General features: G+C 60.4%; 2 protein-coding genes across 6 annotated transcripts; one reads left to right on the top strand and one right to left on the bottom strand.

Annotated features, from left to right (window-relative positions):
* Positions 1 to 1,865: 1,865 nt before the first annotated feature.
* LOC136302839 (tumor necrosis factor receptor superfamily member 10A-like) lies at positions 1,866 to 11,517 on the top strand. 2 transcript variants are annotated; one of them, XM_066206427.1, is made up of 10 exons: positions 1,866 to 2,525; positions 6,280 to 6,406; positions 7,066 to 7,194; positions 7,568 to 7,682; positions 7,763 to 7,851; positions 7,933 to 8,019; positions 8,412 to 8,449; positions 8,979 to 9,089; positions 9,557 to 9,629; positions 9,711 to 11,517. In XM_066206427.1, exons 1-10 carry the CDS (start codon positions 2,478 to 2,480, stop codon positions 9,986 to 9,988), a joined length of 1,095 nt encoding a protein of 364 aa, XP_066062524.1. In that variant the 5' UTR covers positions 1,866 to 2,477; the 3' UTR covers positions 9,989 to 11,517. The 2 variants fall into 2 exon arrangements, with proteins under 2 accessions (XP_066062524.1, XP_066062523.1); XM_066206426.1 differs by having other exon boundaries at positions 1,867 to 2,525; positions 8,412 to 8,452.
* Positions 11,518 to 12,800: 1,283 nt separating this feature from the next.
* LOC136302837 (rho-related BTB domain-containing protein 2) lies at positions 12,801 to 27,345 on the bottom strand. 4 transcript variants are annotated; one of them, XM_066206425.1, is made up of 11 exons: positions 27,279 to 27,345; positions 24,161 to 24,238; positions 17,751 to 17,952; positions 17,317 to 17,420; positions 17,047 to 17,232; positions 15,935 to 16,968; positions 14,780 to 14,898; positions 14,541 to 14,691; positions 14,344 to 14,432; positions 13,938 to 14,043; positions 12,801 to 13,851 (listed from the first exon to the last, which is right to left on the bottom strand). In XM_066206425.1, the coding sequence occupies exons 2-11, from the start codon at positions 24,217 to 24,219 to the stop codon at positions 13,610 to 13,612; spliced, it is 2,292 nt and encodes a 763-aa protein (XP_066062522.1). In that variant the 5' UTR covers positions 24,220 to 24,238; positions 27,279 to 27,345; the 3' UTR covers positions 12,801 to 13,609. The 4 variants fall into 4 exon arrangements, with proteins under 4 accessions (XP_066062522.1, XP_066062521.1, XP_066062519.1 ...); XM_066206424.1 differs by lacking the exons at positions 24,161 to 24,238; positions 27,279 to 27,345 and adding an exon at positions 21,199 to 21,457; XM_066206422.1 differs by lacking the exons at positions 24,161 to 24,238; positions 27,279 to 27,345 and adding an exon at positions 19,869 to 19,952.
* Positions 27,346 to 27,680: the final 335 nt, after the last annotated feature.

Raw genomic sequence — 27,680 nt, 5'->3', positions numbered from 1 at the left:
GGCTGGGATGGAGGGTGAGCACCCTGACCTCTCTCCACAGCTCCAATCCCCTCGGGGCCGGACACTGAGCTGGATTGTACAAACACTCAGCCTGTGGTTTGTCAGTGTAAATAACTCGGGGCAGTTTGATAAACGGGGACGGAAAGAGAAAACCCTGCAGGGAAGAGAAAACCCTGCAGGGAGAAGAAAACCCTGCAGGAAGGAGAAAACCCTGCAGGGAAGAGAAAACCCTGCAGGTTCCCGACAAGGGTTTGGGATCCCAGGTCTGGATGCTGAGGGGTGGCCTCCCACCTTGGAACCAGGATGAATTGTAGGGAATACTGGGATGTTCCACATGCCCCTTGCCACACATCCTGATTTTTCCTGGCTGAATTCAGGCACAGAATTTAGTTCCCTGAAGAGCATCAGGTTGATTTTTCAGAGAGGATGGATCCTCCCCCATGCCATTTGCACATGGATTAGCGTTTGGCCACAGTCCTAGACCTGAAGTCCTAGACCTAAAGTCCTAGACCTACTTCTGCTCCAACTGAAAAAATGAATCATTCTCTGAGGACTCCAATGACTTCAGCTGCAGTCGGTGATGCCCAGAGCACAGAACACATGGTTTTGGTCAAACAAAAGGCTCCACATACTTCTTAGGGCTTGTAATAGACGCACCCACCCAGGAAATGAGCAGGAATTCTTCTTCTCCTTGAAATCACACTTGAGCTTCATTAATTGTGGCACAGCCAAGCAGAATAATGCCCCATGTGAGGAGACAACCAGGTGGCCTGGCTTGGCAGCCACCAAAAGAGAAGGTGCTTCCCCAATATCCACATCCGGAGTGGATTAACTGGGACCAGACTCATCCCGTGGGATCCAAGGAGCCTTCCCACCCTCCTCCCTGCACAGCAGCCCCTTGGCATTGTCCATGCCCTGGCAATGAAAAATTTACTGCTCGTCCTGCCACAACAGCAGTCACCAAAGACAAGGGGCTTCCCCATTATCCACATCCGGAGTGGATTAGCTGGGATCCAACTCATCCAGCGGGATCCAAGTTGCCTTCCTGCTGTCCTGCCAGCCCCTTGGTATTGTCCAAGCTCTAAGCCCCACCCTGGCAAGCAGCAATTTTTTGCTGCTTGTCCTGCCATGAGTGCAGCCACCAGAGAGAAGGGGCTTCCCCAATATCCACATCCGGAGTGGATTAGCTGGGATCCAACTCATCCACTGGGATCCAAGTTGCCTTCCTGCTGTCCTGCCAGCCCCTTGGCATTGTCCATGCCCTGGCGAGCAGCAGCTCCCCCGGCGAGCAGCATTTTCTTGCATACTTGAAGGCATCACCTGCACATTTCTTTGCCCCGGGCGCTGCTGAGAAGCAGCAGCAAGCCTTTACTGCCGCGGTGAGTCACCAGGGAGGTGCCAGGAACGGAACTCACATGGATTAGGCCGGGGAAAGATTAACGAGACCTCTCTGCCTCGGCTTGCTCTTAAGAATACCGATACGGTTTGGGTCGGAAGAGACCTGGAAAAGCCCCTTGAGATACTGGAAGGGACTCCGAAGTCTCTGTTCCCGTCCTTCCTGAAGCCCCTCGACCGCTCCGTTCCAGCACTCCCGCCGCACCTCCACCATCTCAGTAAAATCAGACTTCTCCTGGAATTAATTTTTGTCACACGATGCCCTGATAACGTGCAGCGGCAGAGCCGCTTGTGTAACAGCAGAAAGTCCAAAGGTTTCTTTTTTTTTTGTTGTTTTTGTTTTTTTTTTTTTTTTTAACATTTTTTCCCGCCTTCATCTCGAGCTCTTTCCAGAAAAAAAAAAAAAAAAAAAAAAAAAAAAAAAAAAAAAAAAAAGGAAAAAAACCCAACTATGAACGCGATGGAATTTCCCCACTTCCCAGCTCAGGGGTGAGTTGACGATTATTTTGCAAGGCTGCCATGCTGAGCCTTTGCACCTTGAACCCCAGCGGCATATCGGTATTTCTCCCCTTCTCCCGGAAAACAAGAATAAAAAAAAAACCACCCGACTTTGCTCGCTGCAGTCCGATGAGTGATAGGGAAAAAAATGCGAGCTGGAGAAGCAACACCCTGGATAAACCATTCACTGCGCCACTCGGGTGTTTCGAAACTCATCTGGCCACTTTGAGGGCTGAGCGAAAATAACGAGAAAGCAAGAGAAAACTAAAAGGAAAGGGAACGGCGAGAGCAAATTCAGCTCGCGGGGCGACCCAGACAAGCCCCGAAGTTTTGTATTGGGAGCGAACACGCGGAGCGCTGAGCGCGGGGACCTGCGCTGGGACAGCCCCCTTCTCCTCCTCTTCCTCCCTGTCCCGTCGTCCCCCCCCCCCCCGCTATAAAAACGCTCGCCTCGCGTTTCATTCAAGCATTTCTCTCCACGCCGAGGGGACGAGCGGGTGTCCCGCGGTTTAGTCCGGACCTGGCCCGTGTTGTGTCGTGCCCGTGTCGTGCCCGCTCCGTGCCCGCTCCGTGCCCCGCTCACCATGCGCCCGCCCGGACGGCGCTGCCTCGCTCCGCTGCTGCTGCTCATGGTCAGTGGGGACGGGGGACCTTGGGGACCCTCCCGGAGCGCGGCCAGGGGGGTCTCCAGCCCTGTCGGGGCCGCGCGGTGTTTGCGACATGCCCAGACTTGCCGCGCCGTCGAGGGGCTGCGAGCGGCGCGGTGGGACGGGGTCCGCCGGGGGTTTTTTGGGGGGGAAAAAAGGCGGGGAGGGGGAATTGGGGTGTTGGGGGGGTGCCGTGGTGGGGGTTGAGGCGAGCGACGGGGGTGTGGGAATGGGGGGAGCCCCTGGATGGAGGTGAGGGGGGCGTGGGGTTACCTGGGGGAGCCTTTCCCACCATTGGGGGGGGGGGGGAAGGGTTGTGTGAGTCGGGGGGAAACTGAGGCATGGAGAGGGGCTCACCTGCCCCGGGGGGCGTGGGGGGGAGCTGAGCCGCTCACCTGGTCTGGGGGCGACCGGAAAAACGGGGGGTGAGGCTCACCTGGCCCGGGGGATGGGGAGGGGGGTGGTTTGAGGTGTTGGGAATGGGGGGGTTCGGATGGGCAGGTGAAGACCGGGGGGGTTCACCTGGGCAGGTGAGGACCGGGGGGGTTCACCTGGGCACGGCCCAGCGGGGCTCGGGGTCTCGGGAAAACGTGAGACTGTGGCCGGGATTGCGGGGAAGCCACAGCCTGGAAGGGGAATTGAAAAAACGATTTCAGCCCCCCGGTCCGAGCACATGGCCAGGCGGGGACGCTGATTAGGGACAGGACCTGGAGCTCCCAGCCGGAGCCCAGGGAAGGGGATTTCCAGTCCCTTCGCTCCCAAGTCGTTTTCGCCATTCCGTGGACACACCTCGGGGGATGTTTTAACACATCGGGCTCCCCGGAGCAGGAATGCGACTCGTCCAAATACGATGGCCAAACGCCCAGCCGTAGGGATTTAGGACAGAAAATTCCAGCCGGGCAGATCGAATTTCCCCGTGGGTTGGATGTTGTAGAATTGGGAAATACCTGAACGCTGTTCTCGCTTGAAGTCGGGAGGATCCTGCCTTGACTTTTACCCTAAGAGATCTGCCCCAACTTTTATCCCAAGGCTGGCCTGTAACACCGCGCCTTTGTAGGAATCCAGGGGCTGCCGCTCCCGAGCTGGAATTATTACATCAGCACTGCCCAGAACAGTTTTTTAACTTAGTGTTCTAACTTTTCATCCGATTCGTCCCCCCATTGTTCGGCAGAGTTTGTTTAGAATGGCCGAATACAATCGAGCTTTGCTAAACTCGTCACCTAAGGGCAGGCTGGTAGCAGCCTCCGGTTTATTTACTTTATGACCCCTATTTTTATTGAAAGGGATGAGGTGATGATTCACCCCACAGTCGTACGATATTGCGTTTCTCTCTCCCCTTTCTATTTCTTCACGGCCTGGACACCGGCCACAGGTTTTGAGCATGACACGGGCCCTGGTTTTCTCAGTTTGCTGCAGCGGGAATTCCGTGCGCGGGAATTCCAGGGGAATTTTCACCCCTGCCCGCTTCAGCCCCCCTGTCCTTGGAGAGCAGATGATGTCAGGTGTCAGCCCAGCGTCGCTTTTATCGCGATTCTCTCGCCGCTGTCGGGGGCTTGGCTGCGGGGTCCTGCTCCTTTTGGGATCACCTCAGGAGAAAAAGCAAACCGGGGGATGGAAAGCAGGGAAAGTTCAGGGCTTGGTGCTTGCCGGAGGTTTTTTTCCTTCAGACGTGATCCCGCAGGAAGAAAAAGGCTTTTGGCTGATGAGGGATTCCTGTGCCTCTGGTTCCTCTGCCTCCCAGGGCTGTTCGCCGCGGGTGAAAACCGCTGAAATCCACCGTGTTGGCGTTCTCCAACTGATAGTTTGGTCAGGGATGGCAGCTGCGGGCTGATAACCTTATCGTGCACTTGTCGCTGCTCCCTTCGAGGCCATGAAACGGCTGAGGGGCTATCCCAAACTGCAGAAGACGCTGTGGTTGTCGCTGTCACAGTGTTGTGGAGTTCATTTGGGGAAGAAACATGGATTTCTTTTCCCCTCTGGAAGTGGGAAAAATTGTCCCTTCACTCCCTGGACTTCCAGGACCAGAACGGGTGAAGCCGTTTGTGGCTGCAGCTCCTCAAGTGGATTTAAAAAAGCAATTTACAAACTTGTGAACGTTCCCAACTGGAGAAAAGAGGAGCAGAGGCAGATCCTGGGGGATGCAGAGCCGGAAGGCGTTGGGGGGACGTGGATTTGATCCCTCCAGGTCAGGAGCTGGGGCTAGCCGGGGCTCTGTGGTCGTGGTGGGTGTTTGTCCTTGCCGTGGCCTGGCTGGTGCTGATGCCTAAAGAGGCTGACCCGGAACAGAAGCTGTTAAAGGAATAAAGTGGGTGTTTATTGAAATAAATGTTTATTAAAATTTATTGAAAGGCCTTCACGGGATGCACCTAGAGCCAGGCCATGGCTCCACCCGAGATGGATAACGGGTCATGAGTTTTCACACTTCTATTCACCTTTTTTTCCACACTTTTTAAAGTTTTGGTCCATTTTCACATTGGGGTTAATTGCCCAATTACAGCTTCAGGTTGTGAAGTCCCATCCTCCCAGTTTGCTCTCCTCACTTTGCCGTTGTTTACACTTTCCGGGCAGAAGCTGCAACGATGTCCTTGGGCTGGGAAAGGATTGTTTTGTCTGAATGAACTGTGAGGAAGACTCGCTTACACTTTACATGAAGTTCGGAGTTATAAACCAGCGCAGTACAGAATCTGAAAAATAGGAAAATAAAACTTGAAGTGTTTCGTCAGGGGTGGCTTTGTAGGTGTGCAGCCCCAGCCGGTGACCAGACAGTTGTGGATTGTTTTTTGCCTTTTCTGGTGCCGGGAAGTCTCCGGGGAGCCGTGCAGCGAGGGGACTGTACGAAGTCTCTATTGTTTCAGCCATCCCAGCAGCTTCTGAGTCACCGCTGAAGTATTTGCTTTAAGGGGCAGATTTTAACCTCCGGCCTGGGGAGGGGAGAAGTGTCTGCTGCAGCCCCTGATTGATGTGACATGTCACTCCCTGCCACCCAGTTAGGGGCAGCTTTATGTCCATGGACATCCAGCTCTATATCCATGGATTTCCAGCTTTAAATCAATGCATAATCAGCTTTATATCCGTGGATATCCAGCTCTCTATCCATGGGATACCCATGGAGCCGTGCTGGCTCAGAGGCCAATGGCGTTGTCCCGTTGGGGACACTGAGGTGCCCAAACCCCCCCAGACCCCCGGGGGACAGATGTCCCTTGCTGCTGACCGTGGCTGGGCCGGGGCAGGAGGAGCTGAGGCAGCCCAGGGCGGGTGTGCGGGGCTGGCGGAAACGTGCCTGTTTTTCCAGGAAGGTGACAGGGACAGCAGACAGCTCAGCGGGCACTGGAGCCCACGGTGACAATCCAGGGCGTTCTGGTGGACCCCAGAGCCACCTTCCAGCCTCGGGGCCGGGTTCCTCCCCCGCAAACCCGTTCCTCTTCCCGAGCCTTCCCTTCCAATGGGGCGCTCAGAAATTGGGGAAGGAAAAGGCTCGTTAGCGACTCTTCGCCCTGCTGATAACCCGGAATTCTCCTGCAAACACCCAGAGCTCCTCCGGGGGAGGTTTGGCCGAGGAAAACCCCGCGCTGCTTTGGGGGAAGTGCCTTTGGTTGAGGCGGCTCTGGGCCATCCCAAAGCTCCTCTCCGGCTTCACTGGGCACAGCGGCTCTCACTTTTCCCTTCCTCCCCTTGCCCCGTGGACTGGGGTGGTTTTTATTTTTAACCCGAGTTTTTCTGTGGTTTTTTTTTTGAACAGGTGGCCACTTTTGGAGGCGATGCTGTCACCCTGAGGAAGAGGGACGGCTTGGATGCAGGCTGGGGAGGGGAGGATGGTTACTACGTGAAAAGTGACGGTCACTACTACTGCCAGAAGTGCCCTCCAGGTGAGCCGGTCTCAGCACTGATCCCAGCCCTGCAGCCTCTCCGTGCTCCTGTTCCGTGTCCTCGCTTCTCCTGAGGGCCAGCGCTGCCCTGCTCCACCCTCATGGATCTGAGCGCTCATTACGGGAATATTTTCCTTCTGTTGGTTCCTCGTTTCCCTCTGAGCTTTCCTGGTAGTGGCATCACAGAATCCTTCAGGTTGGGAAAGCCTTCCAAGGCCACCAAATCCAGCCTGTGCCCGATCCCCGCCCTGTCACATCCAGCCCTTCCTTGGACACCTCCAGGGATGGGGATCCAAACCTCCCTGGGCAGCTCCAAGGCCTGAGCACCCTTTCCATGGGGAAATTCCTGCTGCTGTCCACCCTGAGCCTCCCCTGGCCCAGCCTGAGGCCGTTCCCTCTCCTCCTGTCCCTGTTCCCTGGGAGCAGATCCCAAATCCCCCCCGGCTGTCCCCTCCTGGCAGGGAGTTGTGCAGAGCCACCAGGGCCCCCCTGAGCCTCCTTTTCCTCCAGGCTCAGCCCCTTTCCCAGCTCCCTCAGGAATTCTCCAGCCCCTTTCCCAGCTCCCTCAGGGATTCTCCAGCCCCTTTCCCAGCTCCCTCAGCCCCTCCTGGTGCTCCCAGCCCCTTCCCTGTGTGTTCAGAGTTTCCCTTCCTCCTCAGGCACCTACCTTGCAGGGGAGTGTCAAGAGCAGAACGGCTCCAGCAGGTGTGAGCGCTGCGGGTACGGGGAATACACGGAATATCCGAACGCCTTCCCGGCGTGCCGGGACTGCTCCAAGTGCAGGGAAGGTACGAGCTTGGGGGGAGCAGGGCTGATGGCTCAGGCTGGCTCCAGCTGAACTCTCTCAGAGCACGGTGTCACCTGCAGTGTCCCCAGAGAGCGGCTGGGGCTGGAATCGGTGCCAGACCCACGCCTGTTAAAGGCCATCTCCCTTTGTGCAAAGCTTGGACACGAGACCTCCGCACGGAGCAGGAGGACGAGGCTCCGTGGAGGTGGAGTTTGATCCAGGCACTGCTTTTCCCTTGGTACGGGCAGCTGTGGGGCAGGAAAGGCTGACACTCCGCAGCAGGGGAGGGGGTTTGGTCCTGCCCGGACCCGCGGCTCGGTTGGGGCGGGAGCCGGGGTGGAGCGTGTCCCCTCTTGTCCCCTGTTGTCACACAGATCAGGTGGAGCAGAGTCCCTGCGAGCCCGACAGGAACACGGTGTGTGCCTGCAGGAACGGCACCTTCTGCCCCCCGGAGCACCCCTGTGAGATGTGCCAGAAGTGCCAGCCCAGGTGGGTCCGGGTGCCGGGGCGGCTCCTGTGGGATCCTGCTGGTCCAGCTGCTGATCCCGCCCTGTCCTCCCCTTTCGCAGGTGTCCCGAGGGTCAAACGGTGCAGAAACCCTGCAGAGCTGACAGCGACCTGCAGTGTGCTCCTGCCGCGGACCCCACGGTGCCCCTGTGTGAGTGCGGGCTGGGGCTGGGAGCTGCTGCTCAGGGCGAGGCAGGAGCAGCTGCTCACGCCCCTCTCGTGTCTGCTTCAGACATCAGGGCCATCGTCGGGACCGCTGCGGCTGTGCTCGTGTTTGGGGCTGTGGTCCTCCTCTGGAAATACCGCTGCAGCTCCCCAGGTGGGTGCAGGGGACCCCCGGAGCACCCACCTCGGCCAGGGGCTCCGCGCTGGTGTGGGCTGGGATGGCTGGGACCCCAGGAGCGCCCACCTGGTGTGGGATGGCTGGGACCCCAGGAGCGCCCACCTGGTGTGGGATGGCTGGGACCCCAGGAGCGCCCACCCGGTGTGGGCTGGGTGGGGAGAGGGACCCCGGGAGCGCCCACCTGGTGTGGGATGGCTGGGACCCCGGGAGCGCCCACCTGGTGTGGGATGGCTGGGACCCCAGGAGCGCCCACCTGGTGTGGGCTGGGTGGGGAGAGGGACCCCCGGAACGCCCACCTGGCGTGGGGTGGGTGGGAAGAGGGCCCTGCCTGGGGGCAGAGGGATCACAGCGCTGTGTCCATCTTCCAGGGGATGGGAGACCCTCGAACAGGAGGCCCTACGAAATGGTGGTGAGTTCAGCGGGGGGGGATGGCTGTGTTGGTGGGCTGGGCTGAGCTCCACCATTCTCTCTGCTCCCTGCTTGGCCAGCAGCTCCTGGGAAGGCTGGAGAAGCAGGGGGATGGATCTCATTCAGTTGGGAAGGCTGGAGGAGCAGGGAGATGTGTCTCATCCAGCTGGGAAGGCTGGAGGAGCAGAGGGATGAGGCTCACCCAGCTGGGAAGGCTGGAGGAGCAGAGGGATGAGGCTGGAGGAGCAGAGGGATGAGGCTCACCCCGCAGGGTTGTGGTGGAGCTGGGCCAAGCTCTCTGGCAGTGCCCTGGGTCCCTCCAGCCCCCTCCTCAGCGCCATCAACACTTTCCTGGTGGCAGAATCCAGAACACCAGGCACGCCCAGGTCCACGGTGGAGATCCCAGGGTTAGGGGCGGGCTGTGCTCACCCAGAGCTCCTCCGAGCTCAGGATCCGCACCCTTGGATCCCTGGCAGGCTCCTGCCTTCCCGAAACCACCACGGGTTTGTGTTCCTCCCTCTCCACAGGCCTCCATGTTCCGCAAACTGCTGTGGTACAGGAGCGTGGACACGGGGGCAGAGGACAATGCCACCAACAATAACCTGCAGAACCAGCAGCGTGACATGGAGCCACCACTGGTACGTGAATGTCACCACCCGGGGGCCCTTCCAGGGCTGGGCCACTCGGGGAGGTGGTGAAGGTGGTTTGTGTGGGATCGGGATGGCAAAATCTGCTCGTTGCAGTCAAGAGGAGGATTTAACACTGATGCTGAGCAAACACAGCTCCTGTGTCCCCAGCTGGGGCCTGGTGACATCCCAGAGCCAGGAAACACGGATGTCCTGGGGGGGGGAGGTGATCTCCTGCCCCAGCAGCCCTGAGAGACAGGGAGAGGGTCTCCAAGCCCCATAAATCACACCCAGGTGCTGTAGGACATCGTCAGTGTAGGGGTGACATCGTCATCCCAGGGGTGACATTGGCAATCCAGGGGTGACACTGTCATTCCTGGAGTGACACTGTCAGTCCAGGAGTGACATTGTCAATCCAGGGGTGACACTGCCAATCCAGGGGTGACACTGCCAATCCAGGGGTGACACTGTCATTCCAGGTGACACCACCGAGTGGGAGCAGAAGCCGTAGAAAGAAACTGGTTCCTGCGCCGGGGAAGGACCGCACTCAAGGTGAGTGCTGGGGCCCAGGGGACGTGCTGGGGGCTCAGATTCCTGTCCCAGTGCCCTGAGCTGTCCCCTGTCCCCCCGCAGTGCTGCAGGACACCTTTTACCCCTTGGCTGAGAAGATCCCCAGGGACGACTGGAAGAGGTTTGGCCGCAAGCTGTACGTGGAGGAGAACGACATCGCCGTGGTCACCTGCAACAACACCTTCTTCGACATGATGTACAAGTGGCTGAGCAGGGAAGGCTCCAAGGCCGACCTGAACACGCTGCTGGAGGCCCTGGACCAGCTGCACCTCGGTGGGGTGGCAGAGAAGATCTCCTCCATGGTGCTCCAGAACGGAACTTACCAGTACGAAACCAGCTGAAGGGAGCAGGGGCCGTGCTGCACATCCTTCTTCCTTCAAGCCACAGCTGTTGAATACCTCCCGGAACACTTGAATTTTGGCTCTCCTGTGGCTCCTCTCCTCTCGAAGCCGTCACAGAGTTGAGCTGAGCCAGGAGGAGCTGATCCTCGGTGAAGGACGAGCCTCAGGGTCCTCTCTGCTGGAGTTACAGGTTCGAAGTTGGTGCTTCCTCGTGGAATCCGAAGCGGTTCCTTTGACTTCACCGGCTCAATGTGAACAGTTACAAATAATATCTCACTGGGAAGCGCTGGTACTACCCGGAGACCTTCGGGAGCGGTGCAGAGAAGGGCTTTTTGAAGGGATTTTTGGCGTCCCCTGCGCTTTTCAAACCGCGTCATCCTTGTTCCTCGAAGGATTCCTGGCGTCGTGAAATGGCTTCTGCTTCTAGAACGTCCCTGAATAAGCTTCGTTCTGCGTGCTTGGTGGTTCTGCAAGCTCAGCTGGGGCCTGGGGGTGACTTTCTGGGGACTAAAATGTTTACTAAGTGTTTTACGTAGTTCTGCTTGCTCGTAGGAACCAGTTTGACACTGGGCTTGGGAGGGAAAGTGGGGGAACGATTGACTTGCACTGTGATCACTGGGGATGCCTGGGGACAGGGGCAGCACAGGGGTCCCCCAGCCCAGCCCCTCCTGCCAGGAGCAGGGACATCCTCCACTCCGCCAGGGTGCTCCATCCAAGCCCCCGACCTTGAATGTTTGCCAGGATGGGGCTGCTTATCTGGGCAGCCTTTCTGCCAGCGTTTACCCATCCTCGTTGTGAAATTGTCCTTCCTAATATCTAATCCAACGTGACCCTGGTTCTCACTGAACCCATCCCCGTGTCCTGGCGCTCCAAGCCCTTGTCCCCAGTCGCTCTCCAGCTCTCCTGGAGTCCCTTCAGGCCCTGGGAAGGGTTTGGAGTGTTCCAGAGGCTTCTCCTCCTCTCCAGGCTGGACAATCCCAGCTCTCCCAGCCTGGCTTCAGTCCGTCTCCGTGCCCTGCTCTGGATTTGCCCCAAAACCTCCACACCCCTGCGATGAGCTGCAGGTGGGGTCTCACCAGAGCTGAGGAGAAGGACGAAATCCCCTTTGTGGCCCTGCTGGCCCCAGGTCGGGCCTGTCCCCGTGGGTGGCTGTGCTGTCCCTGTGTCCCCAGGCAGCGTGGAGGGCTGGATGCACTGAGGTCCCGGCGTGGCTGTGGAGTACCCGCTGCCCATCCCAGCCCCATGGGCAGCTCCTCAAAACACTCACACAGAGCTCAGGGACAACCCAGGTGGGGAAAAAATAAAAACACTTCACTGCATTACTTGAGCTGCCCGCCCAGTCCACCAGGACCTTCCCCAGTGTGTTGGGAGGGTGCTCGGCACCCTTCTTGCTGCTCCCTTTTTCTCCCCCACCCTTCCGACACCGCAGTAGTTGGACAAGTAGAAGTTTTGTACTTATTTATTTACCAATTGTAAACCTTACATGTATTAACTTAAAAGCTATATAAAAATATTGGATTTTTTATGCATGGTCGTGTGTGTGTTTCTTTTTTTTTTTTTTTTAACAGAGCTCTGGCCCAGCCAGTTTGATATTTTCCAGTTTTTTTTTACATTTCTCTGCTTATGAAGGAAGAGTTAACTTTTTGTTTGCTTTTTTTTTAAAAAAAAAAACAACCTGATTTTCTCATCTGGTTTGATTTTTTTTTTTTTTTTTACCCCCCCAGAACTCCAAAGTCCAGGGTCTCAGTGGTGCTGAGGACTCAGCCCATGGAATTACTGCTCAGGAATGATCCCCCACCAGTCCCCAAAGGTCCTTTCTGGCCAGGGAAAACCCTCAGCAGCCACCCTGGCTTTTGATTTACCCTACACCAGAGTCCCCTGCCCGAGCAGGGGTGGGGGTGACACTTGTCCCTCTGTCCCTCACACCGGGGGTGACACCGATGGGGGGGCTCAGGCTTCACCCAGCCAGGGCTCTGTGTGTTGCAGTAGCTGTGTTGCAAACCCATGCAGTGCTTTAGTGAGAAAATAGCTCTGCTCAAACCCCCCCCACCCCAAAACAAAAAAAACCCCAAACTGTGGAGCTGCTCTCCAGCCCCTGCACTGCCCGCGGGGATTTTTATTTTGTTCTAACAGCAGTGGGGCTGCGGTGAAAAGCTGGAGGTTGTCGCCGACCTGCCCGGCAGAGGAGAGGCACCTGGGCGTTGCTGTGTGCCCCCTGAGCCGTGCAAACCTGGGCAGGAGGAGCTCCTGCAGAGCCAGGCGCATGCAGGCTTCAGTGCCAGGGCTCGCCTCCTGCCCCCCTGGAGAAGGCGGACAGGGCTCGGAAGCGGCGGTGAGCGCCCAGATCGTGTTGGGAAAAAAAAAAAAAAAAAAAAAAAGAGAAAAGTCGTGGTCCTACCTGCTCACTGGGGCTGAGAACACCGAGGGTGAGGAGGCAGCTTGCTCTGAGGGCAGGGCATGCAGAATGAGAGGCTCCAAGGTGCTCCACGCTGGCAGGAGGATTGGGAGGGGACACCACCGGGAGCATCCCCTGGTGCTCCTCCAGCGGCAGCCTCGGCAGGGATGGGCTCCGAGGAGCTTGTCCCCCCATCCCAGCTGGGGAGGGCGAGGAGCTCGGGGAGCCTGGCAGCCCTGCCGAGCCCTGCAGGGTTGGTCCATTGGGAAAAGCCGCCCGGCGTTCGGGTCCTGCCGGGTGTCCTGGCTGTCCCTGCCCGTCCCGGGGGCGCTGGGAGGGGGTGCTGGCATCACCCCGAGGCTGGCACAGGGACGTGCCCGTCCAGCAGCTCCCACACACACAGGGACCACGCCGGGCTTTTCAAATGCCGTTTATTACAGCGGAGCCTTCCAGGCTAAAAGCCCAAGCCGAGGGCTCGGGAGGTTGAGGGATTGGGATTGGGATGGGGTCGGGGTTTTTGTTTTTTCTTTTTTTGCTTTATGTTTCTGTCTAAACAAAACTGACGAGTTAAGAACAGGGAGGATGAGAGGACTGGGCTCCCCTCCGTGCCCTGATTGAGGACAGACCCCACTTGTAGGGGAAATTCTGCAGTGCCTGGAGGCGTTTGGGGACCGACGTCCCCTGCCCTGTGCCTGACCCTGCTGTGAGTCGAAGGGGGCGGCAGGACCCCCACGGTGGCTCCGGGTGGTTGAGATGCCACCAGACACCCAAACCACGTCCCAGAGCTTCTGTTTCCAAATCAAAGTGGAAGCAGCATGTGTTTTTCTCCTCCTTCTTCTTCTTCGTCATCTTCTTCCTCGTGCTGCCGATGTTCCAAAAAAAAAAACAACCACAAAACCGATTTCCAACGAAAAAAAAAAATCCCGAAATGAAACCACGACACAGCCCTGGGTGCTCCCGTAATGGTGGGTGAGTTTTCTCCTGCTGCTGCTGCTGCTGCTGCTCGGGCTCTGCCAGTCCTGCCCGCCGGGGGCTGGCCCCGAGCCCCTCCCCAGGGCCCGTGTCACCTCCGGCTGTCACCTCCGGGGCTGTCACCTCCGGGGCTTGTGCCTCTCCACGCCTGGCGCTGGGGCAGGGCATCCCACCCTTCCTCCTCCTCCTCCTCCTCTTCCCCGTCTCCTCCCAGGGACGCTCGCTGGAGCCAGGGCAAGGACGCAACGGGGCTTTCAAACCACAGCCGAGGAGGAGGAGGAGGAGGAGGAGGAAGAGGAGGCTGTGGCTGCCGACGATGAAGGAGAGGAAGAAGGGGAGGAGGAGGCGTTCCAGAAGAGCCAGCGCCTCTTGGGCTGCCGTTTGAGGTGGAGGTAGTCTTCCTTCTCCCGCTCCTTCTTCGCCCGCTGGTAGTGATCCTCCTCCTTCAGGTACCACACCGGCGGCCAGCGGTGCTTCTCAAAGTACTCCTGGTTCTCTGCGGGGACACGGGGCGGCGTCAGGGCGCTGCCAGCACCGCCGGGGACCCTCCTGTCACCTCCCTCCCCCCTGGCCGCCACTCACCTCCCGACATGGCCTTCATGTCGCGGGGGAACTTGCGGCAGACGTTGTTGTAGTTGGTGCAGATGTGGTGCAGGCACCAGTCGGCGAGCTGGTAGGCGCAGTGGAACTGGGGAAGGAGGGGACACACCGGCTCAGGGCCACCAGCTCAGGGACATCGCGAAGGGGCCAGCACCAGCGATTCACCTCGTTTCTCCAGGGACATCCCAAGGCCAGACATGGTTGTCCAGCTCCTGGAGCTGCCAGAACCCTCTTGTGTCACCTCCTGCCCTGCCAGACCCCTGTGTGTGTCACCTGCTGCCCTCTCAGACCCCTGTGTGTGTCACCTGGAGTGTCCCCAGCCCTGCCAGACCCCTGTGTGTGTCACCTGGAGCGCCCCCAGCCCTGCCAGCACAGCCCCCTGTCCTACCTGGGCCAGCTCCAGGAACACCAGCACGTCCCCATCGATGTCCACCATCATCTGCGCCGCCTCCATCAGGCCGGTGACCGTGTACTGCTCTGCACAGGGGGACACTGGGGCTCAGGGGGGGTGGCGGGGACAGGGTGACAGCCCCTCAAGGGGACACTGGGGGTCAGGGGCGGGGTGACAGCCCCCCCCGGCCTCACCTGTGAGAGCCACCAGGTGCGGCAGGCAGAGGCGGTTGGCGAGGATGATGAGCTTCATGTCGTCCAGGTCGGGGCTGGAGCTGAACTGGCCCGTGTACAGGTACTCCAGCACCGCCCGCATGCAGCTCTTGCTGGTGTGAGGAAGTGCCACCTGCCGGACGCACGGACATTGTCACCTCCCGGCCGTGTCCCCCCCGCCCCCGGCCGTGTCCCCAGCCTCCTGGGGGAGCTCCGCTCACCTCGTTGGTGGAGCTCTCCACGAAGGGGCCGCCGAACATCGCGGCCATCCAGTCGCAGCTGGAGATGAGCAGGGGCTTGTGGGCACTGATAGCACCGTCATCCAGCACGAAGGTGACATCTGGGGACAAGCAGAGGGGTGCTGTCACCTGGGGCTCAGCCACAAAAACACCTCAGCCCCGGGAAGGTGGGCAGAGCCTGGCGTATCCTGTCTTTTTCCATAAAATATCTCGTTTTTATCCAGCTCAGAGGAGCCTCAGCAGTGCTCTGCCTATTCCGAGGGGTTTTCTGGTTTTTTGGGTTTTTTTTTCCCAGATCACAACACGTCTGCCAGCAAGAGGAACGTTTTTAACATATAATAAAACTTTCTCAGTGTTGTTTTTCAACAAATAATAAAACCCGGGGAAGGAAATGTCACACCCAAACTTGAGTCCTTGGAGAGCCGGGGACCTCCTGCCTCGCTCTCCAGAGCTTCTCCCAGGGGTGTGCAAGGGCCACCACACATCTGTCCCTGACAGGGACAGCCTGACCATATTAGGATCAATCTCCCCGAAATAAATCCCAGCCGGAGGAAGGCTGGGGACATTCCCGTCCCCCTGGGATGACACCTCGTGCTGGTGGCCCGTGGTGCTCGCTTGAAAGCTGGGGAAATTCTACTGAGGGCGCTTGCTCCTCATAAATCAGGGTGACCCCGTGAAAACCCGGGCTGCGAGAGAAGGAAGTCGCCTCTGCAGCTCTTCCGTAAATAAACAGGAGCTGCCGGGCCAGCTGGGGAGCAGGAAACCCTGGGGAAGGGCGTCACACTCCTTTCTTGGGGGGAAAAAAAGGGGGAAAAAAAGCGACAAAAATCCCTAAAGTGATTAAAATAAAGTGATAAAAAGGTGATAAAAAGGTGATAAAAATCCCCCCCCCAAAAAAACGCGGTGGAGTGGAGGCACGGCTACAAAGCCAGGAGCTCCAAGCTATACCCCACCCTGTGAGCCCCCAAAAAGGACCAGGCTGCTGCTCCTGGAGCCCTCAAAAAAAAGGACCAGGCTGCTGCTCCTGGAGCCCCCAAAAAAGGACCAGACTGCTGCTCCTGGAGCCCCCAAAAAGGACCAGACTGCTGCTCCTGGAGCCCCCAAAAAAGGACCAGACTGCTGCTCCTGGAGCCGTACCCGAGAAAGTCCCCTTGGCCAGGCATTCCTTCACCCGGTTGGTCCTCCGGACGTGGAAGGCTTTGGTGATCTCCTGGTTCATGAACGCCTCGTTGTTGAGGATGTTGGCCACCATCATGCGCAGGTCGAACACCTCCAGCAGCTCGGCGATGTGAGCGATGTGCATGAGGTCCCGCTCGTTCTCGTCCAGCTCGCCCGTGTACAGGTACTTCAGCACGGCCCGGAAAGGGCCCGGCTGGATGGACGAGTCCATCTTCACCACCACCATCAGCTTGGACTTGTAGGTCAGCGGGTCCTCGGCCATCTCCTCCTGGATGCTGGCGAAGGCGCGGCTCCACGAGGAGAGGTTGCGGCCGCGCCGCAGCCCGCCGCGCTCGCCGCTGTCGTAGCGGTCGCCCCGCAGGATGCCGTCACTGGTGGAGGCTCTAAGGCACGGTTTGCGCTGGCCGGGTCCGGCCTCCTCGGCGCTCTCGCAGATGTCGAAGCTGGCGGCCCTCAGGAGGAAATCCCGCCCGTGGTGCCTCTCCTCCTGGTGCAGCATCCGCTCGGCGGCCGCCGTCGTCGCGCCCGCCGCCCCGAAGCCGTGCCCCGCCGTGCTCTGCTGGTCCTCCTCGCTCAGGTCCATGAGGAACAGGTCGTAGAACTTGGAGGAGGAGGTGGAGAGGTAGATCTTGTGTGCGTAGATTTTGATCTTCTCTTGCAGCACCAGGATGACGTCCGCGCACAGGGGGTCCTCCAGGAGGTGGGCTGGACGCTCCTCGTTGTTGGAAGGGGGGTCGGGGACGATGATGATGGGAGGAGGGGGCTTGGGGGGCAGGAAGGGGGCTTGGAGCAGGGGCCGCTGCACGTTGCGCAGGTGGGACTTCCAGAACTGCAGGTGGCGGCGGGAGATGAGGGCGGCGCGGATGGCATTGTCGAAGACGTCCTTGACGCCGAACTGGGCCACCACGCTCGTCTCGTAATAAGGGATCCCCAGCTCCTTGGCCACCTCCCTGCCCTTCTCCGGAGGGAGGATCTCGTTAGGTTTAATTGGCCTGGAAGAGACGGGAGATAATTAACGGGGAGAGCTCTGGAGATAAGGAGGGCGGGCAGCCACGTCTCCAAGGTCGCACCTGGCCAAGGGTCGCCGCGCCCGGTTGACGGCCTCCAGGTCGGCGTAGCGCAGGTCCAGCTGGCAGCCCACCAGGATGACGGGGGCGCGGGGACAGAAGTGTTTGATCTCCGGGTACCACATGGTCTTCACATGGTGCAGGGAGTTGGGGTTGGCGATGGAGAAGCACAAAACCACCACGTCGGACCTGTGAGGGGGACAAAGGGGTCGGGGTCTGGTTTGGGGGCTCCCTCTGTGCCCGGGGGTAGCACCGGGGTCTGCCTGTCCTCACCTGCCGTAGGCAAAGCGCCTGTCCTTGTGGTGGTCACCAAAGGTGTCCCAGAGGCGCAAGGACACGCTGACATCGTCTACCACATCCCGGGAGCGCTCCAGCACCTGCGGGGAACAGAAAAGCATCCGGCTCCTCAGACGCTGAGCCTCACTGCCACCACAACAACAAAAAAACCCCACATCCCAATTTCTCTGAGCTTCCCAAGGCCGCGGATCTCTTCCTCCTTGGGACAGCAAGAAGGGCAAAAAAACCCCTCATCCCAATTTCTCTGAGCTTCTCAAGGCCACAGACCTCTTCCCCCTTGGGACAACAACAACAACAGGGATGTCCCCACCCTTGGTGACAACACACAACCCCCCCCCGTGAGGAGGACAGGGCTCCACCTCCTCAGGACTCCCCCGGGGGTGTCCACGAGCCCCCCCAGCAGCCCTCACCTCCTGGCAGACGCGGTACTGGTCGATGGCCCACACCGTGGGCACGTGGGTGGCCAGGAGCTGGTACTGGGTCAAGGTGGCGTTGCAGGCGCGGGCACAGATGAGCCGGGTCTTGCCCACCGCGTTGTCCCCGACCACGACGCACTTGATGGTTTCTACGTTTGGCCTCTCATAATCCATGTCAGAATCCATTAATTGGGACCTGCGGGGGAGGGGGGGGAGGGGGTTAACGAGGGCTCGGCAAACGCAGCCAGGACAGCGCGGGGAGGCGTCTCCAGGGCACCAGAGGGGCACAGAGCAGGAGGATGCTGACACTCCCTGGCAGGCCGGGGAAGCTCTGCAGCAGCTGCCCAGCCCTTCCCCATCTCGCTGTCCCCGCCAGTCCCCTTTAAAATTTTATGTTCTGGTGGCAGTGTGGCTGCTGTGCCACGTCAGACACATGGCCTGCGTTGGATTGCGCCCTCCTCCCTCCCAGCTCTCGGGCTCATGCTTGTTCATGTGAGATCAGGCTTTCCCCCCCCCCCCCCCTTCCTCCTCTTCCTTTTCTCCTTCTCCAGAATTTGCAGGAGAAACTTCCAGAGCCGCCTGACCCAGCGCACACTCGGGCGCTGCCTGGCAGGGGATGCTGAGCTGCCCCCTCCTTTTCCCACCCCATTCCCCAGGGGATATTTGCTCCCAGCTAAGAGCAGCGAGAAGAAACTCCTCAGGTTTCCCAGAAGCTCAGCAGCCACGGGGATTGGGAGAGCTCCCAGGAGCAGGTGTGACCCCAACACTCCCCCGAGAGAGACGCTGGTGCTGCGGTTGCTGCAGAGCCGATGTGCAGCGCCCAGGTGTGCCCAGGTGTGTCACCCGTTCCCTGCTCAAAGCCAGAGCCTAGATCAGCCAGAATTAACTGATCTCAGCGTGAACCTGAGGGTTTATGTGGTTTCCAGGAGGAAAAGCACTGAGGGGATTGAGGGATAAAAAAATGGACAAACCCCCCCCACATCCCAATTTCTCTGAACTCCCCAAGGCCACGGATCTCTTTTCCCCTTGGGACAGGAAGAAGGACAAAAAATCCCCCACATCCAAATTTCTCTGAACTTCCCAAGGCCACGGATCTCGTCCCCCTTGGAATAACAAGAAGGACAAAAAAAAACCAAACCAAATCCCAATTCCTCTGAACTCCCCAAGGCCACGGATCTCTTCCCCCTCGTGGCTCCCTCCTGGCAGCGGCCTCCCGAGCTGCTATAATAAACCACCAGCGCAGTGAGCAAAAAAATACCCGGTAACGATGGCAACGGAGCCCTGCACGTGGGACCACAGCTCCCCAAACCGGCAGCCTGGCAAGGACTTCCCAATGTTAGCACCTCCCTCGGTGCGCAGCCTCCCCGGGGAACACCTGGACCCACACCTGGACCCGCCACCAGCCCCGTGGGCAGGTGGAGGCCGAGGCAGGTGGCACAAATCCAGGTCACTTCGGGTGCCGGAGCTACTCCCACACCCGGAGCTGCTCCCACACCCGGCTGGTCCCGAGGCCAAACTTCCCTGAGTAGTTGTCGCCGCATTCCACGGCCCTTCCATCCTTTGGGATGCAGGGAATTCATCCCGAAGGGGCTCTGAGAAACCAGCAGCAGCAGCAGCAGGGGAGGTGGGCTCCTTCCCCTTTAACCCCTCGAAATTCATTTCCATCCCCCTCTGCTGCCGTCCCCAGCCCTCTGCTCCTCGCAGGGATCTGTAGGATCAGGAGATCCAGGAGATCTCCGGCGTTGGGGGAGCTCGGGGAGCTTTGCTGTGGGTTATTTTTAGGCCCAGCCGAGCTCGTTGGGATGGAGGGGGAAGGCACAGCGGTGACAACTGCAGTTGGCACTTGGGATGTTTGTCCCTCGTGGGGAGGGAGCTCAGCCCACCCCCAGCCGAGGCAGCTCGGAAAGTCCGGGGCCTCATGGGAATTAAGGGCTAAATCCTTGTGGGATCAGTGCCTGCCGTGAGGAGGGGAAGAGGGGGACAGCGGCGGGGACAAAGAGGGGGTTCTCCACAAAGCAGAACCTCATTGGGGAGCTCTGAGAGGGTGGGGGGGGAGGTCACAGCCCCTCACCCACCCAGGAGGGGCTGAACCTTTCCAAGCCCCCTCCTCACCTTCTCCAGCATCACTTCTCTCCTGGGAACAGCTCCAAAAACCCACTGGAGAGTAAAAATAACCCAAGATGCCGAGAGAGATCGGAGCTCCCCCCAAGGAAAAAGCTCTTCCTGGAGGAGCAGGGCAGCTCCAGCCCCGCAGCCCCCCACCCAAACCACGGGCACCCAACTCCCACCCACACCCCCCCCCCCCAAAGGAGAACCCCAAAATTGCTCCTTCCAGCCTCCCAGCCCGCGGTTGCCAAGGCAACTGCACCATCACCCCGGGAGCCGTCGCTTAGCAACTCCCAGGCTCCAAATCCTCCATCCCGCACCCCGCCAGGGGAGGAGGAGAACCCCCCCAAAAACCGGGGCGAAACCGCCCCGAAACGGCGGCGAGGCACAAAAATAACGGGGGGAGGGGGGGCAGCGGGAGGAACGGGGCTCGGGCGGCCCCGGGGAAGCTGCCGGGGCTGCGTGGAGGCCGCGGCGGGAGGCGGTGCGGGAGAAACGGGGCCCCGAGCGGGGCTGCAGCACGGCCCGGACCGGGGGGATGCGGCGGGCGGGGGGCACCGGGACCGGCTGCGGGGAGCACCAGGATTTGGGGGGTGCAGGAGCATCGCAAAGGGCTCGGGGAGCACCCGGGAGAGGGTGCGGGAGTTTGGGGAGGCAGCGGGGAGTGGAGAGTTGGGGGTGCGGGGAATTGGAAGGGGGTCTCGGGGATGCTCGGAGCATCCGGATCGGGGGTGCGGGCGGCACGGCAAAGGGGGTCGGGGAACACCGGGAACGGGTGCGGGCACGGCAAAGGGGGCTGGGGAGGATCCGGAGCAGGTGCGGGCATCGCCAGGGGTCTCAGGGATGTTCCGAGCAGCCGAATCGGCGCCGCGGGGCGTTGCAAAGGGGTCAGGGAGCACCGGGAGAGGGTGCGGGGAGGTTTGGGGGTGCTCGCAGCACCCAGATCGGGGCTGCGGGACACGGCAAGGAGACTGAGAGGACCTAGGCCGGGGGTGTGGGGCACGGCAAGGAGTCTCAGGAGAGCTGGGAGCGCCGGCATCGGGGCTGCGGGACATCGCGGGGAGGACGGGAAGCAGCGGGAGGGGGTGCGGGACACGGGCGAGGGGACCGGAGAGCACCGGGAGCCGGCGTGGGGGCTCGGGGAAGGCTCCAGCCATCGGGATGGGGCGTGCGGGGCACGCCGAAGGGACCGGGCCCTCGCTGTCCCCTGTCCGGCAGCCGGGCCGGGCCGGGCCGGGCCGGGGCAGGATGCGCGGAGGCGGAGCGGGACGCGGGGCGGAAGCGCAGGACGGAACACGGCGGGGACACGGGGGTGGGGGGGTTCCCCGGTACTTACACCAACACAGACGAAGCGGCGGCTCCCAGGGGCCGGGGCCGGGCTCGCCCCTCCGGACATGGCCACGGCGCAGTTTGCGCGGCTGGGCTGGGCACGGCTGGGCGGCTCAGAGCCGGGGCCCAGGGGGCCCATGGCGGCACCGGGGCCGCCCCGATCTCCGCATCCGCGGCCCGCTGCTCTGCGCGGAGCCCTGCGCGGGTGGCGGCCCCTGCGCGCTGCGCCCGGCGCTGCCCTGCGCGCTGCAGTCGCGGCCGCCCCGCCTTTCATTCACAAAAAACAAGCGGCCCCGGCCGAGCGCCGCCCCCGAGCCCCCCCCGCGGCCGCGCATTGGCTGACACAGACACCGGGGGGGCTCCCGGGGGGGGGACGGGTGAGTCCTGCCGAGTGTGGGGACCCTCAGTGTGTCACTTGTGGGGATGGGCTGTGGGACCCCCCCCATCCTGCCCCTAAACCTCCCTGGTAGAGGGCTTTGGGCATGGCCCCCTAAACCCGCCTTGAGACCCCATAATGCCCTCTGACCTTCCCTTGCAGAGGGTTCTGTCGTGGCCCCACAGTTCTGCCTCCGGACCCCCATCGTGACCCCTAATTTTTCCTGGTAGGGGACTCTGCTGTGCCCCCCTAATCCTGCCTTCCATGTCACCCCATTCTGCCCCTAAACCTCCCTCTCAGGGGGCTGTGGTTGTGCCCCCAGTTCTGCCTTGGGACCCCCATCCTGGCCCTAAAACCCTCCCGTACAGGAAGCTCCATCCTGGCCCCCAATCCCGCACCCCACGGATCCCTATCCCGCCTCTGCATGAGCCCCCTACCCTGCCCCTGCCCCTCGGTGACATCCACGGGGGTGGGTGACACCCTCATCCCCCCCTAAACCTCACCTCCATCCTTCCTGTGCACCCGTGCCCCCCAGTCCTGATTTGGGGAAGGGCTGCACACCCTCCTGCATCCCTCTGAGCATCTCTCCCCAAATTTCAGGGAGGTGCCAGCTCCCAGCTGGGCCGTGTGTGGTGCTGCTGGTGGAAGAGACCCCTCACAAGCCCCGGGGCACCCCCAAACCCTCGGAGGGCTTCTCGTGGGGTGTGGGGAGCGAAGCTGCCCCATCCCTCGGCGCCCTCCAAGCACAGGCCACACTCTGCGGCGCTGCCTTTCCACCGTTCTCTCCGGGGCTTTTTGCAGCCCCCTTTCCTCACCCCCAGGGCATCTCCCCAAAATCTGAACCCTCAGGGGCATTAAACCCCCCCCCTCCCCAAAAAAACCAAAAAAACCTCCGAGTCATCTTTGCAGCGCGGCTGCCGGGAAGGCGCCGGGCACGGCCGGCCCCGCTGCTGTGACCCCGCACATCCGCATCATGTGATGCTCGCCATCCCTTCCCGAAGCCTTTCCGCCGCCTTCCCTCCTCATCCCCGCCGCTGAGCCGCGCTCAGCTCGGCCCCCTGCACTCCCCGATCCTTTTTCCCCTCTCGGATCAAGCCGTGCCCGGGCTGACACTGATGCGACACCGCAGAGAAGCCCGGCAGAGCCCCCCCAAAGCCCGGCCGGCGCCCCCCGCCTCACCGAACACGCAGCACGGGGATCTGTCTCTCCATAGCAGAAAAGAGATGGAGCCGCTAATTTGGGGTGGGGAAAAGCTCTTTTTTGGCTTTTGAGGCAGCTCCCGGCTCTGCCTCCGTGCCCACGCCGGGACCGGGAGCTGGTGAATCCCCCGGGCCGGGAGCTGCGAGCAGCCGAGCTGCAGAGCCCCGGAGCTTTTTCTGCTTCTTGGAGTTGGTCACGGGGAAGGAACACACGTAAAGCTTGTTTTGCCAGCCGCATGATTTGGCTTATTTGCTCTCTTCTAGCAGGTGCTTAATTGTGTGGCAGAAAGGGTTCCCGGCAGCTTTTCCAGGCGGCCAAATTCCCCGCCTGCCCCTCTGGCAGCCAGGCAAAACAAAAGCACGATTGTCACTGGCAGGAGAAACGAAACGCTGCGGAGCTCGCAAGGACCTCCTTCCCAGGAGGAAAGGTTTTCCCGGGAGGAGAGAAGGAGGATGGAGGCACCGAGGTGGGCACGGGGCAGGGGACAAGGGGTCGGGAGCAGCTGTGGAGCTGCCCCTCTCCTCCTCCGGAGGAGGAACACAAAAGTCTCAGCTGACTGTTCCCCAGCGAGCCCACGCTGTGGCACGGCTTGGCCCGGCATGGGATGGCACAGCACGGCTTGGCACAGCTGCCCGTGGCACGGCACAGCCACCCAGTGACATCCCCCTCCCTCAGCACCGCCACCGGGGCTGTAATTAAAAGGGTTTTTTGCTCCCATCTCTCCAGTTTAAACCTCCTGAACCTGTCCCCCAAGGAGTTCCACCTGTCCAGCTCCGCGATCACCCTGACTCCCAGGCAAAGAGGCCGAGCTCTGGGGGTCACACCAAGCCCCCTTTTCACCCCCCACAGCATCCTCCTCCTCCTCCCTCCATCTCCCACTCCCCGGCCAGGAATGGAGAAGCCTTTGGGATATCAGAGATATGAGCGGACATTGCTCCGGCCCCAGTAAAATTTATGACTCTCCAGTCTAGAGCCAGGGGCGTTTCCACCCCTCCCTGGTGCTGTCAGGACCCTGCCCAGCATGGCTGGGGACAGGATGCAGCGATCCAAACCCAAACCCATTTTCCTTGCGCTCCTTGGATGCTCTGCCCCCCAAATCCAGCATCATCCACCTCGCAAGGGGCCGAAAGGCTGGCGCAGACCAGGGCAACGCATCCCTCGCTGGAAAAAGCAAATCTGGGATGGGGAAACACCCCAAAAACCCGGACCACACATTCCCAAATCCCCCAGAGCTGGGACCCTGCCTTTGCCTTGCTCTGCCGGGAGTTTTCCACCTCATCCATGGGGAACGGAGGCGTTGCTGTGGCGTGGGTGGGATTGGGGGCAAAGAGCAAAGTCCCTGGAGAAAGTGGCCGGAGGAGCAGTGCCAGAGGCAGGGGCAGGAGGTACTTACAGGCTGCGAGCCATGGCTGTCATCTTCCCGGCGGGGCTGCCCTTCCCTGGGCTTTCCATCGCTTTCTCTTGGCAGGCTCTGCAAGGAGAGGGCAAAGGGGTCTGTGAGATCACCCCAAACACGGATCTCACCCCAAAGCCACCCCCTCCCCACCCGGTGTCACCTCCCCACCCTGGGGACGGGAAGGTTTTGGGAAGGCGAGTCCTAGGCTGTGTCCTGGCGTGGGGACAGGGGTGTCCCTTGTCTCCCCATTGTCCCCAGGTCTCGCTGCCAGCTCTGCCCTCCTCATGCCACCCAACAGATCAGCCAAAATCAATCCACGGAGTGCACACAGAGCTGTCCCCTGCTCTGAAGGTTCCACAGTGACAACCTCCCCCCAGCCCCAGCGAGGCTCCCCCAGCTCCCAGCCCCTCTCCAAGCACCTCACCCCGGGGCTAAGAGTCTTCCCTGTGGATCTGGGCAGTGCCTGGCTCCTGGGGTGGCCAGCGGGCCACCGAGTGCCCTGCCATGGTGGCTCTGGCCAAGGCTCTGGAGCGAGGCAGGGCACGGGGCTGTCCCTCCTTCCCCGTCACTGCATCCTGCACACGTCAGGAGCAGAGTCCAGCCTGGGATTTGCCTCCTGGCAAAGGCAGCGGAGTCCTGGCTCCTGGCAGGGAGCGGGTTCCAGGCACCCACCGCGGGGCTGGATCCATCCACGGATTCACCAGGAGGAGCAGCAAAGGTCACCCCTCCCTTTCTGCTTCTCTGAAAATCCCCAGTCCTGCAGTTTGGCTCCCTGGATGAGGCTACAAGGGGGTCTCCTCGCTCAGGAGAGCTGCTCCAAGCCCCCCACGGGCCCCATCAGCAGCCAGGGAGGGAGAGGTAGCTCTGAAAAAATGGCATTTACAGCCTCGATATCCAACTGGAGCCAACTGGGAGAGATCTTCAACCAGAACTTTGCGAAAATGGCAAAACCCAACCTTGAACAGTGGGGACAAGAGGACACTTTGGGATGTGCCTCCACACTGGTGGGGAGCAGAGCCCGGGAAACAGCTGACACCGGAAGGAAAGGTCTAGAACAAGCAAAAAAAAAAAAAAAAAAAAAAAAAAAAATCATTTTTGCCCCTTCCAGCCCCTGCCCTGCCAAAGCAGCAGGGGCTGCCTGCGAGCCAGGACTTTGGGGGGCTCTGGAAATTCCCTGCATGCTGGAATTCTCTGCCCCAGCTGGATCCCGTCTCCCAGGCCTGGAATCAGCCACCTGACAGCTCACCCTGCCATCGATACGGCTGCAGAACTCCAAGGATTCATCGCTCAGCTCATAAATATTTAAACGCAGAAGGAGCCGTGTACTCCTGGTAAAACGCAAACTCCTCACACAAGCCCAGCATCCCTCGGCCCCAGCGCTGAGCTAATGAACATTTGGGGCTCTCCAGACGGATCTTTCGCAGTTAAAAAACAGGTCAGGGCGAAACTCAAGGTCTCGATCCATTCCCTTGCAGGATTTCTGCACCCTCCAGCTGGGATAGATTGGATTTACCACCCCGAGGGGTGCAGAAAGAGCTGCTGGCATGGAAGCACAGCCCGGGCTGAGCTTCCAGCTGCTGGTTCCCGACACCCCAGGCAGGTTTTGGGGGGCGAGGCCGGCCCCACAGCCCGGGAGAAGCTGCAGCTGCAGCCTGGAGCACTGACAGGCTCCCGCCGGCTGCTCCAGGCAGGATTCACAGTTTCGTGCAGCATTAAGAGCTGCTGACGCCTCGTGAAAAAACTGTGAAAAGCTTCTATTTTGGGGGAAAAGTTCCTCTTATAACGGTGCATCCTGTGGCTTCTCTGTTTCCCTTTTTCTCCCGGTTTCTCTCGCTACGCGGAGCAGTGCAGAAAACAGGAGGATAATGTTGCCAACCAGCCTGGGCTCTTCGTCAGGAAAGGGAAAATAACCCTCCAAGCCACCCCCAGCCAAGGAATTCATTCTCATGCCGCACCTGGGTGGGGGCCAGGGGCGAGAAGGGAGCAAAAGGACCCTCCTGGGATTTGTTGCTGGGCACGGAGCTTTGGGGGGGACTTGATGGGGGTTTGGATATTTCCTAATGAGGGAAAAAAAAAAACAAATGCTGGTTTTGCTCGGTTTAGACCTTTCCCTCTGGGGTCCAGATCTTTCCCGGACTCTCCTCCCCGTTGTGGTGGCACCCATGGTGTCATCTTTGCCTCCACCGTTCCCCCATTAAAAATAAAAAAAGGATTGAAACATCAAGGAGCCAAGAGTCCTGTCTCCAAGCAACTGTCTCCAAGTAGGGATGGAGAGCAGAGAAGGAGAAAGCAGCAGCGTTGAGTGGGGAGAAAACTTCTGGAGATCCCGGAGCGGGGACAGGGAGGGAGGGAAGAGCAGGACAAGAGGGATCGGGAGGGCTGGCTCCACGGGCACCGGGAGCAGGCAGGAGCCCCGGGGCAGGAGAATCTCCCTCTTGCCTCGCCCCGGCCCGCGGGGGAGCGGCCTCGCCTCTGCCCTGGCTTGTGAAACAGCTCCAGGGGCCCCAGAGCGATTTTCTATCCCAAGGGCCAAGGAAGCGGCGGCAGCAGCGGCGCTGCCACCCCCGCTGCCCCGCGGGGCTCTCGGGCACGGAGGTGACACCAGCCAGGGCTCGGTGGCCGCCTGGCCCTGCCGATGACCTGCCAGGAGCCACCACCAGCAGCCCAGGCTGAAACAGGAGCAGGGCCCGGGGAGAGCCGCCGGTTTTATCCTCGCTGTTCCCGTGGGAGAGCGGGGTGAAATTCCACGCTGGAAAACTCACTGCGCGCACGTCTGGGGGTCTGCTGGCACGTGGCTCTGCCTGAGCCGCCTCCTCTCTGCTCCGAGGGCCACCAAAGCACCCCAGAGGTCCCCACCCCCCAATTTTCGACAGCTCCGAGGGGTGGCGAGGGCACGAGGAGCTGCGAATGCATCGCCCCTGGGCGCTGGGAAAAGCCTCGGGGGCTCTTGGAGCTGTTCCTGCCGCCCTTCTCCCGCACAATTCCCACATTTCCCAACCCTCGGAACCTTTTCATCGCCCCGCAAATCCCCGGCGGAGAAACCCTCGGCCTGCCCATGTCCATTCCCGCTCCCCGGGGAAACGGAGGGTGATTTGCTCCGGGCGTGGTCGGTTACCTGAGCGCAGCGGCCCCGCTCCGTCCCGCGGCTCTTTCTTCCCTCTTCTCCTCCTCCGCCTTCCCTTTCCAGGTGCAAACTGGCCTGGACAGGCAGGACCCATTTTTATACGCTGGCCCATGTGATCCAAACAAATGCCCTAGGGATGAGTTTTTGCACTGACACAACTCAAGGGGCCGGGACTAAAAAACCTGTTGGACCACAATCCCGGCTCAACCGACAGGAATTTTCCACTCCAGGCCGTTCAGGCCGGCTCTGGGTGCGCCGGGGCCCGCGTGTCCCTGATCTCTCCCCCCCAGAAAAAATCCCAGTTCCCTCCACTTCCCAAGTCTTTCGGACTCGTTCCTAAATGTTGCCTCGACTGCAGCTGGAGAAAATGAACCATGGGATGGAGGAAGGGAT

Source organism: Chamaea fasciata, unplaced genomic scaffold (genome assembly GCF_029207755.1).
Source record: "Chamaea fasciata isolate MVZ Bird 193981 ecotype frontalis unplaced genomic scaffold, bChaFas1.0.hap1 SCAF_30, whole genome shotgun sequence".
NCBI classification, from domain to species: domain Eukaryota; kingdom Metazoa; phylum Chordata; class Aves; order Passeriformes; family Sylviidae; genus Chamaea; species Chamaea fasciata.
This window is presented reverse-complemented; position numbering and strand designations above follow the sequence as displayed.